Source organism: Oryctolagus cuniculus, chromosome 13 (assembly GCF_964237555.1).
Source record: "Oryctolagus cuniculus chromosome 13, mOryCun1.1, whole genome shotgun sequence".
NCBI classification, from domain to species: Eukaryota; Metazoa; Chordata; class Mammalia; order Lagomorpha; family Leporidae; genus Oryctolagus; species Oryctolagus cuniculus.
In genome coordinates, this window is record NC_091444.1 from 41218328 (window position 1) to 41238917 (window position 20590).

At 42.3% G+C, this 20590-nt stretch overlaps 1 protein-coding gene across 2 annotated transcripts in view; it reads right to left on the reverse strand.

Annotated features, from left to right (window-relative positions):
* Positions 1-271: 271 nt before the first annotated feature.
* The window catches only part of NMT2 (N-myristoyltransferase 2), a 58729-nt gene continuing 38410 nt past the window's right edge, over positions 272-20590 (reverse strand). For both annotated transcript variants that reach the window (XM_051821427.2, XM_051821428.2), the window contains exons 9-12: positions 18457-18627; positions 5484-5651; positions 1818-1955; positions 272-1667 (exon numbers count right to left, since the gene is read on the reverse strand). In XM_051821427.2, coding sequence (XP_051677387.2) covers positions 1647-1667; positions 1818-1955; positions 5484-5651; positions 18457-18627 — 498 coding nt within the window. In that variant the 3' untranslated portion in view covers positions 272-1646. The remainder of the gene's footprint in view (positions 1668-1817; positions 1956-5483; positions 5652-18456; positions 18628-20590) is intronic.

Here is a 20590-nt window from a genome sequence, read left to right on the forward strand (position 1 = left end):
CTTTCTCCTTCTGGTGAGAGAGAGTAGTTAATGCACTGGGTTTGAAGCCATGAAAGAAGTCTCCATTGTCTTCAGAACACTCTAGCCGTGGTGTCCCTCTAGTGGTAGTCTTGGGATGCCACAGCTGTGTTTCTTGACTAAATCACTGCCCCAAGACATTCTCTGTGAAGGGTCAGTTGGTCAGTGTTTCAGTAGGCTGTGGGGGCTGTCAGAACCACCCAATCTGCCTTTGTAGCAACAAGCAGCCACAGGCAATACATGAATGAAGGTGTGGCAGTGTTCCAGTACAACTTTATTTATGGAAGACAGAAATGGGAATTTCATAGAATTTTCACATGTCACGAAATGATTCTGACCTCCCCACTCCCCCCCACCACCACCACCAATTCAAAGAAAAAATTCTTAGGCTTTACACAGATGGGCGCTGGGCTGTGGATTGTTGACCCTCCCTGGTAAAAGATGACTGGCTTCACTGGCAATGCCATCATGTCCAGGAGGGTTCACTTGTGGACAGCACAGCTGAGGCACTGGCACAGTGCAGGCAGGAACACGCATCTGCTTAGTGGTACTTTAGTCTAGGCCAGTCTATATGGCCTCGTTTGGCATCTTATTTGTCCCTTGGATTGTTGGCAATATATACACTTATATGTACACCGTGAAACGAGTTTTCAAATTCTAGATAAAAACACCATCAGTAACAAAATTATGAATACTTATTTACAAATAAGACATTTTCCATTAGCATGACAGTTTCATGATAAATTAAGAGTCAGCATAAAGGAATATGTGCAATTTTGCATAAGCAATAAAAACATTCAGACTATCAAGGTCCTGATAGCACTAACGAATCCCACTGGGCGTTTCTTTTGAGTTTAGAGCCTTTATTTCCTTTTCCTCCCATGTCCTTGATGTAGGGCAGCAGAAAAGTCTGGCCGTGGGCATATGCTCTTTCAGAGAGCACGCTTCACGTGTGCACACAACTTTGCTTTTCAAACAATTCACTGACCTGCTCAAGACCAAAGTACAAGTCTGGGTGTCTATGGATTGGGCAGTGTTGCTTATGGAGAAATAAAGGGACCAGTTCCCAGTACATCTTTATGTTTTTTTCACACTCAGCCGTGCCTTGTCACTGAGTTATGGAAGTGTTGAGTCCACGCTTAGGTGTTCCCAGTGATAGCAGGTAAAGTGACAGCAGTGAGAATTTTCCCAATGGATCCTTCATTCTCCTACACAAACATACCATCAAACAGAAGTGTAGCAGTCTGTCTCCATATAATAGCAAAGGTTTCCTTTTACAAGCGTTATTTCTTCAGTTCATAGGAAAAATGGTTATTTTCCTAGAGTGGAAAAACACCCTCTCTTCAGCAAAATAGCCAAAAGTTTGAAAATTAGAGAAATGTGCTCTGTACCCCATCATCCCTCATAAATGGGTAAACAGTGAATAAGGGGTGCATTTTAATGATTTAGCTAGAATGTGTACTATTGGTCACATATGGAAGTATTTTCATCTTTTCTGATGGTTACCAACTACTTCAATTTCACTTAAAGTTGTGCTTTTATTTTTCTTTGGAATGGCAATTCCAGGTATCATTACATAGACTATTAAGAAACGATGATGTCCGATTTTTAGAAATAAAAATATCCATTTATTGTAGTACAAGTCCAACCTAAAGGAAAGGAAGAAATGGAATAGTAAGAGCAAGCAGCTGAGAGATTCACTGGTATAGTACAACAGGTCTGTATTTTTAAGAGACACCAAAATCTCAGGGAAGCAAGAATGGGATTGTCTGGATAGATTCATGGAGCTTACAACTCACCTTTTCAGACTCTGTTCCCGGACACCTCCAGTTGTACAAGTAATACTGTAAATTGCCATCTCCTATACCAAACTTGAGTTTTTCCAGGAATGTTTTATTTTCCATCAAATCTAGTGCATTGAATACATCAAATCCTTTCTGCCAACATAACAAGAATTTAAAATTTGAAACAAAGGACTAGAATGCTTTATGTATTGAGTATAACATTTAATTCCTCTATTAATAGCATGATCATGCATTCATAATAGTTTAATGTCTGTAATAGAATATGTTATGAATTCAGTTCAAAACTCGTAAAACTAGCAGTGAATCTAATGGAGTCAGCCAGATAATTCAGAAATGCTAAATTGAAAAGTGTAGGGCAGGCATTTGGCCTAGCAGTTGGGATGCCTCCGTCTCATGTCAGAGTGCCTGGGTTCAAGTTCAGATTTTGGCTCCTGATTCCAGCTTCCTGGGAGGTGACAGCTGGTGGCTCACATGGTTGGGTCCCTGCCACCCACGCTGGGGACCTGGATTAGGTTCTCAACTTCCAGCTGTTGTGGGCATTTGGGTAGTGAATCGGTGGATGAGTGTGTTCTTTCTCTCTCAAATATATAAATTTTTAAAGGATAAGTTTATCTTCAAAAAATGCGTTATGGAATATCTCTCTGTTTCTCTGCCTTTCAAACAAAATAAATAATATATTTTTTTAAAAAATTTATTTATTTGAAAGGCATATGACAAAGAAAAAAATCTAAAATCAGAAAAAAAAAAAGGTATATGACAGGGAGAGACAGAGAGATATATTTGATCCAATGTTTCATTCCCCAAATGCCCTCAATGGCCAGGGCTGGGCCAGGAGCCAGAACTCCATCTGGGTCTCCCACATAGGTGGCAGGAACCCAAATTCTTGAGTCACCACCCATTGCCTCCCAAAGCAAATTAGCAGGAAGCTAGATAGGAACTAGCACTCTGATATGGGATGAGGCCATCCTCAGTGGCAGCTTAACCTGCTGGGCCACAATGCCTGCCCCCCAAGTAATCAATTTTAAAAAACAGTACTTTTAATGATCAAATTCTAGAGAAATGCAATGTTTCCAATTTCTCATAAACAATTATTTTCCCATCATCAACATATTATCCAAATGTTATCTGCCAGATTATTTAAATTTCTTTTTAAAGGAAATGTTTACCTGAAACAAGAATTTAACAATTCTTATAATTTCCAGACCGAGAGAACAGAGAATAACAGATACCGTTAAGAAACATTTTGAATTTTCAGTAGTTCCCCCATCTCTAAACTTCTAGTTACCCAGGCAACTGAAAACATTACATGGAAAGTTCTAGACACAAACAGTTCATCAGTTTTGAACTGTGTGCCACTTTGAGTAGCATAATGAGATCTTGTGCTTCCTGTTCAGATGTGAATCATCATTGTCCAGCTTATCCATGCTGTGTGTTACCCACTCTTGAGTCACTGAGTAACCGTCTCAGTTACCTTGTCACCTGGTGCAAAAGCACAGTGCTGGTATAGAGGGTTCCATATCCTCTGTGGTCCTGGGATCTACAGCCCACAGGTAGGGAGGACTATAATTCTTTTCATTTTACAATTCACAGACTTGAATCAAAAAAACTTATTGCTGTCAATTATTCAACCCAACACAAATATTTACTCAGCTATTTTCCTTTTATTATGGAAACATGTCTTTTTCTTAGGTTATTTCCTCATATTATGGATATGCAGGGGTAGTTTTTGATTTGTACAAATTGTTTTTTATAGGCCGGCGCCGCAGCTCACTAGGCTAATCCTCCGCCTTGCGGCGCCGGCACACCGGGTTCTAGTCCCAGTCAGGGCACCGGATTCTGTCCCGGTTGCCCCTCTTCCAGGCCAGCTCTCTGCTGTGGCCAGGGAGTGCAGTGGAGGATGGCCCAAGTGCTTGGGCCCTGCACCCCATGGGAGACCAGGAAAAGCACCTGGCTCCTGCCATTGGATCAGCGCGGTGCACTGGCCGCGGCGGCCATTGGAGGGTGAACCAACGGCAAAAGGAAGACCTTTCTCTCTGTCTCTCTCTCTCACTGTCCACTCTGCCTGTCAAAAAAAAAAAATGTTTTTTATTAAAATGCAAAAAAAATTAGTGATGAAAATAGTCACTAAAATTTTAAAAGTTTGAGATTCTTGGGGCCGGCGCCGTGGCTCACTTGGTTAATCCTCCGCCTGTGGCGCCGGCATCCCATATGGGTGCCGGGTTCTAGTCCCGGTAGCTCCTCTTCCGGTTCAGCTCTCTGCTGTGGCCTGGGAGGGCAGTGTAGGATGGCCCAAGTGCTTGGGTCCCTGCACCCAATTGGGGGACCAGGAAGAAGCACCCGGCTCCTGGCTTCGGATCGGTGCAGTGCCAGCCTTGGCGGCCATTTGGGGAGTAAACCAACGGAAGGAAGACCTTTCTCTCTGTCTCGCTTTCTGTCTATAAGTCTGTCAAATAAAAAAGAAATTTGAGATTCTTCCATTGACTGTTGGTTAATAGATGAGATCTATCTGTGTGAAAGAAAACAGAGGTGACAGAATGGGAGAAAATATTTGCAAACTATGCAGCTGATAAAGGGTTAACATCCAGACTCTGTAAAGAGCTCAAGAAATTCAACAACAAAACAAACAATCGCTTTAAGAAATGGGCAAAGGACTTAAACAGGCATTTTTCAAGGGAGGAAATTCAAATGGCCAACAGACACTCGGGGAAAATGCTCAGGATCACTAGCCATCAGGGAAATGCAAATCAAAACCATGGTGAGGTGTCACCTCACTCCAGTTAGAATGGCTCACATACAGAAATCAACAAATGGCACACACTGGTGAGGACGTGGAGAAAAAGGTACCCTGGTCCACTGTTGGTGGGAATGTCAACTGGTGCAGCCACTTCCCTCTGTATGGAAGACAGTATGGAAATCTGCATATAGACCTACGATGTGATCCAGCCATCCCAGTCCTGGGAATTTACCCAAACCAAAAGAAATCAGCATATGAAAGTTATCTATAACCCCGTGTTCATTGTGTAACCCTGTGTTCACAATAGCTAAGATATGGAATCAACCCAGATGTCCATCAGCTGGATAAAGAAATTATGGTATAAAAATATACACTGTGGAATACTACTACTCCAGCTGTAAAAAAAAAAAAAAAAAAAAAAAAAAAAAATCCTCTTTTGCAACAATATGGCTACAACTGGAAACCATTATACTTAGTGAAATAAGCCAGTCCCCAAAAGATATCATATGTTTTCCCTGATCCGCAGTACCTAATAGAGTACCTGAAATGTAATGCATTGGGGTGAAATAGATAGTCTGAGATCTGATGATTGCTTGCCGCCCTTATCTGTTCTGTTGAGGAACATTTTTTTCTCTTTCATACTACTAGTTGAGCTCTTTTATTTAGTGTAGAGTTAACTATATGATCATTACGTAAACTGAAAATAGATCTTTGTAAGGGTGTGAGAGGGAGGAGGAGAAAGGGTTGCAGCATGGGCAGGAGAGAGGGTGGAGGGGAAATGTCACTATATTCCTAATTCTGTATATATGAAATGCATGAAACTTGTATAACTTACATAAAATTAAAAAAAGAGAGTAGGATGTTTTCTGTATTCTGGCATCCATATTGGGAGCCCCAGAGAGTACGGAAAGGGCTGCAGCACTTACCAGCTTGGCTATGATGAGTGCGTCGTTCATGAGGTCCAGCAGGGGTGTCTCGGTGTGAATGTTGTAGAAGGAGTAGGCAGCTTTGAGGCTCTTGTGAGCAGGGTGCTGCATCACCGTGGAGGGGAGCGTGTAGAAGCTCAGGAAATCTGTCAGTCTGCCACTGGAGCTCTAGAGGACAAAGGCCACCCGGTGAGTATCCCCTTGAACAAACTGCATCCTCACAGCTAAGCTCCCTCTGGGATCCTGACCTGCACGGTAACTTCCGGCTAAATGAAAAGCATCGAGTCCTACCTCTTCCTTGGCAGTCCTATCTGGAGTCCCTCTGATCTGAAGTTGAGTAGACACCAGGTAGAGAGGATGGAGTTGGAATTTTAGCCCAAATGCTGGTTGGCAATTCACATACAGTTCTTGGGAAGAAGCCCTTCTGAATAGGAATACCTCCTTTGCATTGACTTCTGCATCAAATTTGTAGACTTATGGAACAGTGCTAAAAGCAGTTCAATGTTTTGGCAGAAATAACAGTTCTAAGGATCAGAAGGCTGCCTTCTGCACCTAGAAGATACCGTCTGATATCTCACACTTTGTTAGTGCAAGGCAAGAATGTTACCAGCTTACAGCAGAGCTGGGTAGAGGCGGGGAGCTGTGTTTTGGAAGCCTGTAAAAGGTCTTAGGACTGCACCAAAATACACACAGTGGGAAAAAATAACTGGAAATTTTACAGCTGTCAGAAGCAAAGAGGGACACAACAGATGGTATGCATTTCACCATCACTGGCAAACCTTTAGCCAGCAGCATTTAGGTTGTTTTCTTGTTTTCTTTTGGAACACAGTCTGTTTAATTGTGTGGCTGAGGAGGCTAGACCAAATGCATGTTGTTGCTAATATTCCTTTCAGCAGAAAATTCCAGAGCGATGTGTTATCTGATTTTTGAGTGCTTCTGATTCATTAAACTTCTCTTCAGACATTAAGAAATGAAAGAGGTTTTTTTCTATTTGAAAGGGATTTTCTATAATGAAAGGGATTTTTCTATTGATTTATGTAGGCAGTCCAGTACTGGAGAAGAACTAAAGCCCCACACTGTGTTAGGGATTTTACACTCTCCTACGAATAGACCAATATCAGTATCACATGCAGAAGTCACTGAAGAACCCATCAACTCTGATTGGCTACCCCAGCCCCATTTTCATCATTTGCTTTCTAGAAAACTACTTCTTCAGGGTTACTCTTTCCCCTTTTCCTACTAAAATGTTACCAGAAGTACTACCAAACTTTTTAAAAAAGATTTATTTATTTGAGTGGCAGAGTTACACACAGAGAGAGGGAGAGATCTTCATTCTGCTGGTTCACTCCCCAAATGGGTGCAACAGCTGGAGCTGGGCCAATCTGAGCCAGGAGCCAGAAGCTTCTTCCAGGTCTCCCACACGGGAGCAGAGGTCCAAGCACTTGGGCCATCCTCTGCTGCTTTTTCCAGGCCATCAGCCGGGAGCTGGATTGAAAGTGGAGCAGCCAGGACGTGAACCTGCGCCCATATGGGATGCTGGCACTGCAGGCAGCAGCTTTACCCGCTATACCAAAGCGATGGCCACCTACTATCAAACTTTTAAGAAAGTGTGGGATATTCACTGACTTTGGTGCCTTCCATTTTTCCTCATAATCAATCCAGTGTAAAGACTGATCTTAAAAGAAACTACCCTCAAATAGAAGGCTGTGTCTCAGTGATTTATAACTAAGTTCTAACAACTTTCAAGGAACAAATAAGCCTTATGTATAAATTGTCCCTGAGGGAAGAATAATGGTTCCATTAGACACATAATTTAAACACATCATCTCAACAGAAGCAGAAAAATATGGAATAGAATTCAATACCAATGTGTGATTAAAAGCTCTCAACAGGCTAGGAACAGAGAATAACTTCTTCAGTTTGAGAAAGGGCATCTACAAGAGCCCTACAGCTAACATACAAAATAACGCAATACTGAACAAAACTCCCTGGTGCCTGGGCCAGCGCTGTGGCAGAGCAGGTAAAGTCACTACTGTGGGGAGCAACTGGGAGCAACTCGGACTAGACTAAGTTACTGGAATTAAGACTTATTCTATGCATCTGCTCTCCCACAATATGGCGCTGGGAGAGGAGAAAACAGCTTCTACGCAGCTGCCTCTTGCCAACTTGAGTGATGACCTCCAGGAGCTGATCCTGCTCCTGATTGGAGGAGAGCAGCGTACTCGGCGTGTGGGCAGCCGAGTTGGGATTGGCGGAAGAGGACTATAAAGGAGGAGAGAGACAACATGCACCAGGAACATCTAAGAGGAACATCTGAAGGAACACCTGTGCAGCCCCCGAGAGAGCCGGCCGGCGGTATGCCGCTCCCCCGCGGAAGTGGGGAATGTGGCAGGGGGAACCGCCCTTCCACGGAGGTGGAAGGGTCGGTAGCCAACCCGGGAAGAACCAGCAGCAAACCCGGGGAGGGCCGAGCAGACGAAAGAACAGCGCAGGGTCCTGTGTCGTTCCTCCACGAAGACGGGGAGCGACAACTACCTGCAGTGTCCACATCCCATGTGGGCACTGGCTCAAGTCACGGCTGCTCCACTTCTGGTCCAGCTCCCTGCAAATGGCCTTAGAAAGCAGTAGATAATGGTCCAAGTGCTTGGGCCCCTGCACCTGTGTGAGAGACCCAGGAGAAGCTCTTGGCTCCTGGCTTCGGATCAGCTCAGCTCCGGCTGTTGCAGCCATTTGGGGAGTGAGCCAGCAGTTGGAAGATTTCTGCTTCTCCCTTTCTCTGTATCTCTGCTTTCAAATAAATAAATAAATCTTTAAAAGAAATAGGAATAATAAATTTAAAAAAAATCCCTAGAACTGTTAACAAGTCTATTAAAACAAACTGGGAATCCACTGCAATAGGGTAAGACAAATAAAAGTAGGCTAGAGAGAAGAAATAAAGCTGTCTTTTCAGATGACATCTATGTAGAAAAAGAATCCTAAAAAAAAAAAAAAAAAAAAAAAAAAAAACTACAAAAAATAATCTATCAAGGCTGAAGTATAAAAGGTCAATGTATAAAAATCAGTAGTATTTCTATACAGTACAAAGAAGCAAGTATAAGATGAAATTACTAAGTTAATACACAGTACAATATCAACAGGTAACATGTATTTAAGAGCAAATTTAGGGGCCAGTGCTGTGGTGCAGTAGGTTAATTCTCCACCTGTGGTACCAGCATCCCATATGGGCTAGTCCCAGATGCTCCTCTTTCGATTCAGCTCTCTGCTATGGCCTGGGAAGGCTGTAGAAGATGGCCCAAGCACTGGGGCTCCTGCACCCGCATGGGAGACCTGGAAGGAGCTCCTAGCTCCTGGCTTTGGATCAGCGCAGCTTCGGCCATTGCAGCCAACTGGGGAGGGAACCGGCAGGTGGAAGGCTTCTCTCTCTTTCTCTACCTCTCTCTGTAACTCTGTCTTTCAAATAAATAAAAAAAACTTTAAAAAAAAAAAAAAAAACAAACCCTGCACACTTTACGTGAATTCTACAACAATAAAACTGTTTTTTTGTAAACAAACTGTTTACAAAAACGGTTTGTTTTGTAAACAAAATTCAGTACCAATTCATGATTTTCAAATATCCATTAGCAAATTAGGAAGGAGAAAGGATCGTGATTAGCCAGATAAAGAACATCCACCAAACATCTGTAACAAAAACATCTTAACTGCTAGATGCTGAAGTCAGGATCAAAATTAAGATGTACTCCAGGACTTGTCAACTACAAGACTAAAAGAAAAGCATACATGACTTAAAAGAATTGGAAAGAAAATTTAAAGTATAAAAGTATTGGCACATAATATAATCCAACCAAAATCTTAGAGCCAATAAGAGTCCAGCAAATTTTTTAAACATGAGATTAATACACAAAAAGTCTTAGTATTCACTGACTTCAGTCAACCTGAAAGTAGTAATAATTTTTTTAAACTTTTTTTTTAATTTGACAGGTAGAGATATAGATAGTGAGAGAAAGAGACAGAGAGAAAGGTCTTCCTTCCGTTGGTTCACTCTCCAAATGGCTGCTACGGCCGGCGCTGTGCCAATCCGAAGCCAGGAGCCAGGTGATTCTTCCTGGTCTCCCATGCGGGTGCAGGGCCCAAGCACTTGGGCCACAGCAGAGAGCTGGACTGGAAGAGGAGCAACCGGGACTAGAACTCAGCGCCCATATGGGATGCCAGCGCCACAAGCAGAGGATTAGCCAAGTGAACCACAGCGCCGGCCCCAAGTAGTAATAATTTTTAAAAAACCATCTCAATTACAACAAAATGTACTTAACCTAAAATGTCCTTAGAAACAAAACTAAAAGATAAGGTAAGGAAGGAAGTGCTAGGGCAGTCAGGTGAACTGGCAGGGGGGGGATTCTACCACAACAACCACTCAGACCCAGAAATCACTTTGTGCCTGCTGCCGGGCCTGACACTCTCCAAGCCCTAATCCCTCTAGGGAGCCCGTAGTGGCAGTGGGAACAAGACATAGGAAGTGCCCAGCCAGGGAAGCCATTTTGATGCCACAATTCTGAGACTTCCCTCCCCCACTGAGAGACAGGGGCAGCACACCCCGGCAAACCACTGCCAACCCTTTAGACAGTACTCTTGTGAGGATCCCAAAGACACAGATAAACCAAGGAGACCAAAGTAATACTCTGATGGCTCCAAATAGCAAACCGTTATTGGAAAAACAGTCACCAAAATAGGCCATAAACTACACGCTCACATAGACAGGGGGATAATCTGCAAATGTAAGATTTAACTAAGACCCAGTCTCCTTACACAACAGGAAATATGTCTAAATAACACTGAAAATCACCTGTCACACCAACAATAGGAAAACCACAACTTGAAAAAGATGGCAATCCCAACACATTCCAGTGTGATTCCAACTGAGGCCAACAATGAGATCAGATGTTGGAATGACCTGTCAGGACTGTAAGGCAATGCTTTTGCTTCAGTTAATGCAGAATTATCTTACAAGCAAATATAGCAAACTTCAGCAAGGAAAGGGAAGTTACAGACTTGAAAGATAACACAACAGAAAAAAAAAATTGCTAGATGGGCTCAACAGAAGAGAGAAGACCAAGGATACAAACATGGATCACACAGGAGGGTCAGTAGAATTTACCTGTGAGCAACACAGAGAAAACAGACCTATACTAATGAATTAAGCCTCAGGTAGCTGTTGGTCAGTATCAAAAGGGATCCCCACCCTTAGGGTTCTGGGAGGAAAGGAGTAAGTGTTGGGCTGCAGAGTATTTGAAGAAATAATGGCTGAAAACTCCCCAAGTTTGGCACTGCACATTCAAGAAGCTGAGCAAACCCTAATGGGACAAATCCAAAGAAACTGCCAACATTTTGAAAGCAGGTCTTCAATTGGGGGATGACAGCAGACTTCTCGGCTGAAATCATAGAGGCCAGAAGGAAATGGAGCAAGTTTTTTTTTTTTTTTTTTTTTTTACAATTTATTTATTTGCTTATTACTTTATTTATATAAGAGGCAGACAGAAATAAAGAGCTCCCATGTACTGGCTCAGTGTCCACAATCACCAGAGTTTGGCCAGGACCGAAGCAGGGAGCTGGAAATGCAATCCATGTTTCCCACAGGCGTGGCAGGAACCAATTACTTAAGCCATCATCACTGCCTGCCATGGTTTGCTGCAGTAGGAAGCTGTAGTCAGGAACCAGAGCCAGGGAGTGGAACCCAGCCACCTGATGTGTAACCTCTAGGCTAAACACCCATGGGCATATGTTTTTTTTTTTTTTAGTGCTGAAAGAAAAAGAACTGTCAACCACAAGTTCTATATTTGATGAAATCACCCTTTGGGGATAACAGGGAAACAGAGACAGTCTCTCTCATAAAGGAAAACTCTAAACAAATGTGTCACTAGCAGATTGGCTAAAGCAATTTCTTCAAAGAAAGACTAATTTAAGAAAGGACACTGGAAGCCGGCACCGCAGCTCACTAGGCTAATCCTCCGCCTTGTGGCGCCGGCACACTGGGTTCTAGTCCCGGTCGGGGCGCCAGATTCTGTCCCGGTTGCCCCTCTTCCAGGCCAGCTCTCTGCTGTGGCCAGGGAGTGCAGTGGAGGATGGCCCAAGTACTTGGGCCCTGCACCCCATGGGAGACCAGGATAAGTACCTGGCTCCTGCCATTGGATCAGCATGGTGTGCCGGCTGCAGCGCGCCGGCCACGGTGGCCATTGGAGGGTGAACCAACAGCAAAGGAAGACCTTTCTCTCTGTCTCTCTCTCACTGTCCACTCTGCCTGTCAAAAATAAATAAATAAATAAATAAATAAATAAATAAAAAGAAAGGACCTTGGAGTACCAGAAGGAAAAAAGAATAGAGCAGAAATTTGGGCCCAAACAATAAACTACACTTCTGAGTGTTATAAATCATACTTGATAATTGACGTAAAAATTACAGTACCATCTGATACTTAAGACATTTTACTTTTGTAAATTAAAAAATAAGAATAAATCTTTAAAGATTTATTTAAGAGGCAGATAGCCACAAAGAGAGCTACCATCTGCTGGCTCATTCCCCAAAGGACAACAACAACTGGGGCTAGACTGGGGCTGGAGCCAGGGGCAGGAAACACAATGCAGGTCTCCCACATAGGAACAGGAACTCGTTATACTTGAGCCATCACTGCTGCTTCTCATGGTCTGCACTGGCAGGAGCTGGAGTTAAGAGCCTGAGCTGGGCATCAAACCCAGGCACTCCAATGTGGGATGCAGGTGTCTTAACTGTCAGGCTAAACACCTGCTGTGACAATGATGTTTTAAAATGGAGACAGGAAAGAGATCTAAATAGAAGTAAAGTTGCTTAAAGTGATAAAATGCTGATTTCAATAGACTGTGCTGAGTCCCACAGGTATACTGCAACACCCAGAGCAGAAAACCAAACAAATTCACCCAAATGCATTGTAAATAGAGAAGAAAAGAAACAGGAACAAGAACCAGCACAAACAAACAGAAAACAAATAATAAAGCAGCAGACACTGAGATCTAACATATCAATAATTATCTGAAATGAAATTAGTCTAAATGCAGGGATCAAAAGAAGGACTAGTAGACAAGAAAAACTGACAGGTTAGAAACAGAAATAGACAAATCCACAAGTATAGTTGGGGACGTCCACAGCCCTCTCATTAACAGATCAAATACTAGAAAGAAAAGCAACAAGAACACAGAAAATCTGAATAACTCACTCAATTCACAGGATGTGCCAGACAGATGCAGCACACTCTACCCAGCAACAGTGGTATATACATTTCGTGCACTCATGGATCATTCACCAACACAGACCATATCCTAAGCCATAAAACAAAGCTCATGAAGTTTAAGATACCTGAAACCACACCCAATGTGTCCTTTATTCGTAACATAAGTCAGCACAGTAACATAAAAATGGAATCTCTAAACACACCAAAATTGAACAGCACAATTCAAAATAGCCATGGGTCAACAAGGAAGTCTCAAAGGAAAAGTTAAAATATATAACCTTCGATGAAAACGAAAATACAACATACTAAAATATGTCGTCTGCAGCTGAAGAGTGTAGAGAGGGAAATTTACAGAACTAAGTGCATGCTTGTAACAAAGGTCTCAAATCAATAAGCTGGCCCCTTCCTCAAGAAACTAGAAGAACACAATAAACCCCAAACAAGCAGAAAGAAAGAACGCTGATAAACACCAGAGCAGAAATTCATGATACTGAACACAGGAATACAACAGAGAGCAGCCACAAGTATGGTTCTTTGGAAAAACAATCAATACGAGTCTAGCAGGACTGACAAAAATAGAGAAGATATGAATTACAAGTACAGGGAATGAAACAACAGATGTCACCACAGGCCTTGCAGCCATCCAAGTGGTAACAAGGGAACATTATAAATAATTGACACTCAAATTTTAAAATGTAGAAATAAATTGAACCAGCTTCTCAAAACCCACAACTATTACAACTCTATCAAGAGGAGAGAGACCGTCTGAGCAGTGCTGCAGCTATTAAACACATTGAATTTCTATCTCAAAACTTCCAAAAATTTATGGTTTCAAATAGAGAACTCTACCATTTAAAAAATTAACATGCACTCTATACAATCTCTTCCAGAAAACAGAAAGGAGGTAACACTTCCCAACTTATTTTATGAGACCAACATTATCTTGGAACTGAAACCAGACAAAAATATTACCAAAACAAAACAAAAAACTGAAAATCCTCTAGACCAGTATTTCTCATCAACTCAATGTATACTTCAGAAACTATTAGCAACCTATACATAAACTCCTGGAAATCTCAACAGGTTGCAGGATGTACCATCATCACAGGAGAAGCAATTGCCTTTCTTTATAGTATGAACACGCAGAAACTGAAACTAAAAACAAAATACCACTGAAGTCACTCCAAAAAACAGAAATACTTAGGTAGACACTCAGAAAAGCATGTATTAGATCTGGATGCTGAAAATCAGAGTGCTGATAACAGAAACTTAAAAAAAAAAAAACACCTAAATAAATGTAGAGATATGCTATGTTGGTGGATTGGCAGACTTTGAGTCTCCCCCAAATTAATCCATAGGCTTAATGTAATGCCTATCAAGGGCCAGCAAGGTGGACAAAGACAAGTTTATTCTAAAGTTTACATGAAAAAGAAAAGGAAATAGATTAGTTAAAACAATCCTGACTAATAAAATTGGAGTGAGAAGAATTATTCTGCCTGACATTAGGGCTTACTATGCAGCTATAGTATTGGAGCCAGCGTGGCATTCGTGGAGGGACAGATGGATATCTACAGAATAGCATAGAGGAACTCAGAAGTAGAACTCTAAAGCGTTAGTATTCAGCTTCTAGCACAACTTCCCCAATCAATAAAACTGCAGTCACAAAGAAAAACAGGCAAACTATATGAACAGCGAATTCGTGGAAGAAGAAATAACAATGGCTAACAGATTTAAGAGATGTTCAGATGTATTAGTAATGAGAAAATATAAATTAAAAACAAGGAAGTGTTTCAAACTCATCAAACAGGACTAGATTTTAAGCCTGAAAATAACCACTTGCTTGTGAGGATGTGAGGAAACAGGAAGTCTGAGGTCATGCTGAGATATTCTGGTGAGCTGCGAGACCATCTGAGAATGCTACAGATGGGGCTGACCCATTCCAGTTATGCCCCCTGGGCAACAGTTTTCAAAATGTGGTCTGTGAACAAGAGGGGTACCCAGGAACCTTTCAGAAATCTATGGGGTTAAAACAGTTTTTATAATTAACACTGAGAAAGTATTTGCTTTGTTCACTGCACCGATAGTGGAGAAGCAATGGTGGAGACAGCTGCTGGTGCATTAGCACAAATCAAGGCTGTAGCACCAGCCGTACCAGGAGCCGCCATATTCTGCACAACACCCTCACACTTCAAGAAAAGTCAGCGTGGAGTGGGCACTCAGCCTAGGACACCCCCACCCCACGGCATGGTCTGGACTCCAGTCTCCTGGCATTGCAGACCTGGGAGGCTGCGATGGGTCCCTGATTCCCAGCTCCTGACTCCCAGCTTTGGCCCCTGCCTAGCCCCAGCTGCTGTGGTCATTTTGGATGACAGTCCTCACTGCCTGTTTGTCTTTATCTCTTTCTCCGCCTCTCAAATTAAAAAAAAAAAAAAAAAATCTGGGGGCCAGTATTGTGGTGTAGCAGGTAAAGCCACTCACTACCTGTGATGCTAGTATCCCACATGGGCACCAGCTCAAGTCCTGGCTGCTCCACCTCCAAACCAGCTCCTTGTTAATGGCTTGGGAAAGCAGCAGAAGATGGCCCAAGTGCTTGGGCCCCTGCCACCCACGTGGGAGACCCAGATGAGGATTCTGGTTCCTGGTGTTGGCCTGGCCCAGCCCTGGCCATTGTAGCCATCTGGGGAATGAATCAGTGAATAGAAGATCTCTTTCTCTAATTCTGACTTTTTCTTTTTTTTTATTTTTAAGATTTTTTGTTTTATTTATTTGACAGGTAGAGTTACAGACAGAGAGAGGGAGAGACAGAGAGAAAGGTCTTCCATTGGCTGGTTTACTCCCCAAATTGCCACAACATCCCAGCTGTGCTAATCTGAAGCCAGGGGCCAGGAGCTTCTTCCAGCACTCCCACACTGGTGCAGGGGCCCAAGCACTTGGGTTATTTTCTACTGCTTTCCCAGGACATAGCAGAGAGCTGGATCAGAAGAGGAGCAGCCAGGACTAGAACTGGTGCCCATACCGAATGATGTTGCTGAAGGCAGAGGCTTAGCCTACTATGCCACAGGGCCAGCTGAAATTCTGACTTTCAAATAAATAAATAAATCTTTAAAATAAAATATGAGAAAAAGCAAATTTGATGTAAATATGTCCTTGTTGTGTTCTTACTATTATTTCACTCTCAGCTTTTTTAATACTCTGTCATAAAATGGGAAAAAGTTATACATAAATGCTCCTGCTGCACATGAAACATAAAGATCATCTTAAGAAGCTCTATGCAACTAGGTTGTAAGCTCAACTAGCCATTTGTTTCCATGGCCCATTACTTAAAAGCAGGACTGGCAAACTATGGTCATTCAGACTTGGGTATTTGGCATATTTTCTTGGAAACAAATTATATAAGCCTGCCACTTGAATAACTGAGAGAATTTGTTGCCGCTGATAAAGTTTCAGCTTTCAAGTGTAGGTTAAAAGCTTTGAAAAATCTGCATAAGCTGTATTATAAACTTTTTCTGATAACAATGGTGGTAATATTCTAACTTTTGGTATCTTATATGAAATACCAAATTTTTTTAAAGATTTATTTATTTATTTGAAAGAGTTATAGAGAGGCAGAGGGAGAGAGAAAGAGGTCTTCCATCTGCTGGTTCAAACCCTAGGTAGCCTCAATGGCTAGAGCTGGGCTGATCCAAAGCCAGGAGCCAGGAGCCTCCTCTGGGTCTTCCATGCAGGTGCAGGGGCCCAAGGGCTTGGGCCATCCTCTACTGCCTTCCCAGGCCACAGTAGAGAGTTGTCCAGAAGTGGAGCAGCCAGGACTTGAACCAGTGCCCATATGGGATGCCGGCACTGCAGGAAGCAGCTTCACCCGCTATGCGCCATAGCAACGGCCCCCAATTGTTTTCCAAGTGACCAATAGATGATGTTAGAAACTTGTATATAGGTAAGTCTTTCAAAGGACCAGGTAGACCAATGGATTTTTAATGTAATAGAGTATAAAAAGTTCACTGATGATTTCAGGTAATAGAATATTCATAACTATATGAAAAAGCTATACAAATACTCATTCTTTTCTATATCTTCAACATTTCATATGAAGTATTTTCTTCATGTATTTTAACCAAAAAAATCACAGAAAATTTAGTGCAGAAGCAGTGAGTATCTAGTTCTCTTTCATTAAAGTCAGACATTAAAGAAATTTGCAAAAATATGACACAATATCATTCTTTCACTAATTTTGTTGTTTGGAAAAACAGTTTTCATAGCAAAATATGATCTTTGGGAAACATGGAATGCATTTACTAGTGTTATATTGTTCTTAAAATGTTAAAATTTTTAAATTTTATTACAGTAAATATCTGCCAGTTCTTTGGTGTCCTCAATCATTTTTAAATTTATTATTTATTTGAGAGACCAAGAGCTCCTATCTACTAGTTCATTCCCCGCAGGGGCTGGGCCAAGCTGAAGCTGGGAGCCAGGGGCTCCATCCAGGTCTCCCACATATCTGGCAGGGACCCAACTTCTTGAGCCATTACCAGCTACCTCGCAGGGTACACATTAGCTGGAAGCTGGAATCAGGAGTAGAGCAGGGGCTTGAATTCAGACACACTGCTACAGGATGTGGGCATCTGAACCACAGGCCAAGTATCAGCCCCTTTCCGCAATGATTCTTCAGAGTAAGAGTCCTAGATTAAAAAGTTTGAGACCAGCCACCCAGGAGAAACTTACTCAAGTGCATAATAATTTGTACAATGGGTGAGAGGCAGCAGGCAATGGCTCAAGTACTGGGGTCCCTGCCATCCACGTGGGAGACCTGGCTGAGTCCCTGCCTTCTGGCCTCAGCCAAGCTCCAGTAATAGTAGGCTTCTAGGGAGTGAACCAGCAGATGGGAGCTTAACTCGGCCTCTCAAATACATTAAAGAAACACAGATATGAAATGTGTATACGAAGATGTTCATACTTGCAGTGCTTTACAAAAACAAATTTAGAGACAAAGCTCGCTCTGTTGTTTAGAAAAGTTCTTTGCATTTCAGCCCCACCCCTCGGCTCCCACCACTGTGCCCTGCTTGGGCCTGTGATCCTACATCCAGACAAGGCTTGACAGTGCTGAGGATCACTGCTGTTCAGTGTTTACAGTGGATGCAATCAGATCACTATGGTAGCTTCTTGCTGAACACCCCAACTCCATCCTCCAAGTACTAAACAAATTAAATCCCAAATTGTCAACACAACCCCACTTCAACCAAAAGAGCTTTCAAGTGAGACAGGCAAACAAGTTTCAAGCTTTTAAAAAAAGGTTGAAAGAGCACTATGTTAAATTAATCTAACCAATAATCACAAGCTGTCAGTTTTCCCTCCTCTTTTCCTTTCCTGGAGCACGGGGGTTAACTGCCCTCTTAACCAAGGCAGTTCAGTAACTACCAGTTTTCCCCAACCGAAAGAATCTGGGACACATCCACCTGGATGAGGTCATCCAGATCGACCTTTTCAGAAATGAGAACAGCAATTAACCATGCAGGTAACGACAGAGAAGCATCCTGGTTTCCCATGAATCGGGAGTAAAAGGTATGCTCTTTTCGGGAAGAGACACTGTGTTGGAAGAAGGGGTGGTGGAAATCTGCTCCAGAAGCAGCGAGTGGTGGAGGAAGAGGAAAGAGAGGGGCACTCCCCGATCTTTCTGGGAAATACTCCTGCACACTTCTCGGTAATATCGGATCACCTTATTTTTACCTCCACTACAAAAGTGTCGATAATCTGCTCCCGGGGGAGGAACCAGTGGGCTACCTCCTCTTCATCCATCACGGGGGCTAGATGAAACTGCTTCAGGTAGCTGTTGATTAATTCTCGAACTGCTTTGACATCTTTTGGTTCCATCGGTCTCAAACCTGAAGTCTTTGTAACCTTGTTGGAGGGAAAACGAGACAAATTCAGGAGTTTAAATGTAAGGCGAATAAGAACTACTTTGTGTCCAGAGCATGGTCCTTAGATGGGCAGTAACAGCATCACCAGGGAGCTTGTCAAAATTGCAGAATCTCGGCTGGGCCCCAGCCCTTAGCCAATCAGAATCTGCAATTCAACACAACTCCCACCCCACTTCAGCCCACAAGTGATTCCTGCATACAGTTTGAGAGGCACTGAGTTAGAAGATGTGCTAGATAATGTGTCATTTCTTGTAATTTCTGTGTGGCTGGTCTTTGGTCAGTATTGGCCATGACCCAAACAAAATGATAGGGAGGACTGTCACAGTTGATTTGTATGCCTATGCCAAGGACGTTAGCATTATACAAGACAGAACATAACAGTCTAGCATGACTGCTGGAATATTATCCTTTAAAACTGCCAGGTCTGACATCCTGAAAAACACAGTGGAGAAACTTATTTTCTTCAATAGCCCATGAAAAAAGATCATGATCTTGTCCTTTTTAACAAAAACAGTTTGAGTTGAACCATACTGGTCAGGATGGGAAGGCAAGCACTTTAACAGCTCAGCATTTCCTAAAGGTTGCTGCTCGTGCGGTCTCTGGATTACAAGGTCATCAGAGCAGGTGTTTCAGTCACCATTCCAGAGCTTCACAACTTTACACAGAGACCACAGGACTTGTAAAAAGCCTGCAGCTCAGGACAGGTCCTCATTTGAATTTGTTCAACTACTTGTATTAAAAAAAAAAAAAGCTCCTGGCATCACTTGGTTTTCTACAGGCTGTCTAGACTAGATACTTGAGACTAGAACGAGAAAGCCTGACCAACAAAAAGTAAAAGCTGAGAAAAACAGCCTCATTTTTTCCCCAGGGAAACTTGACCTGCCCCCTCCCCCACCCCCTGCTCTGAGAGAAATACTAGATACATTTTAGGGGATTAATAACTTATACAAATATTGCCACTCTAACTTTTCTGTTCTAAATGATTTTTAAATATTTTAAATAAAAAAATTCCCATGGAATTAGATCATTCTAACTCCTGCACATTCCTAGGTAGAATCCCAGGGGAAAAACAGGTCTTTTTCAAGTGCCAGCTCTGATGACTACCAGTAGTTGTGCTGAGGTTCCAAAGTTTCCATGCCGCTGCTGATTGATTATTGATGAGCATGGGGGCGGGGCATCGGGCAATACAGACCCAGTGGTCCCTGGCTATTTACTATGCGCCGTTCAATCGTGACTTAGCTAATCTATAAAGATATAATATTGCAGCTAAAATACTACTTAATAATCTAAATTTAGAGAATTGAAGTTCTTACTATTTAATAGACAACTCATTCTTTTATTCTTTTTATGGCTCTCAAAGCCGACAAGTCCAGAAACCCAGGTCCTAGTTGGAAGTAAATGAAATAAATATGTATTTCTAAATGCTAGTATGAAGACCAAAATCACAGAAAACACCATGTTGCAGTTATTAAAGATGCATTTCTTCTGCGAGGCAGACCTCAGCTGATAAATTTCAAATAGCCTTTCTCCATATCGGAATGTTTTCTCTTTTGTTAACTGGATCTGTAACCATCTACATTATCAAGCCATTACATTAATTAGTGGAAGTAACAGGATCTAAAAATCTGTTAATAAAGAACATTCAGAAATGAAGAAAAAGTTTGCCAACTTCTATCAGAGCAAAATATTCTTCTGGAACAGGTTCTCTTGCACTTAATATGCAGACTGTGCCATTCCTAAGAAGAGTGTGCCGTGAGCCCAGCAGACGTCCTCACAGAAGACCTCAATTGTCCCCTTCCCACTCCCAGTGATCACTGAAGACCCCAAAGGGCTTTGTTGATGAGGGTTACATGCATCCACATTTATTGCATCAGAAATTAAACCTGAGAACATTTTAAATAAGCACACAGACAGCGAAAACGAAAAATGCAAAATTTCATTGT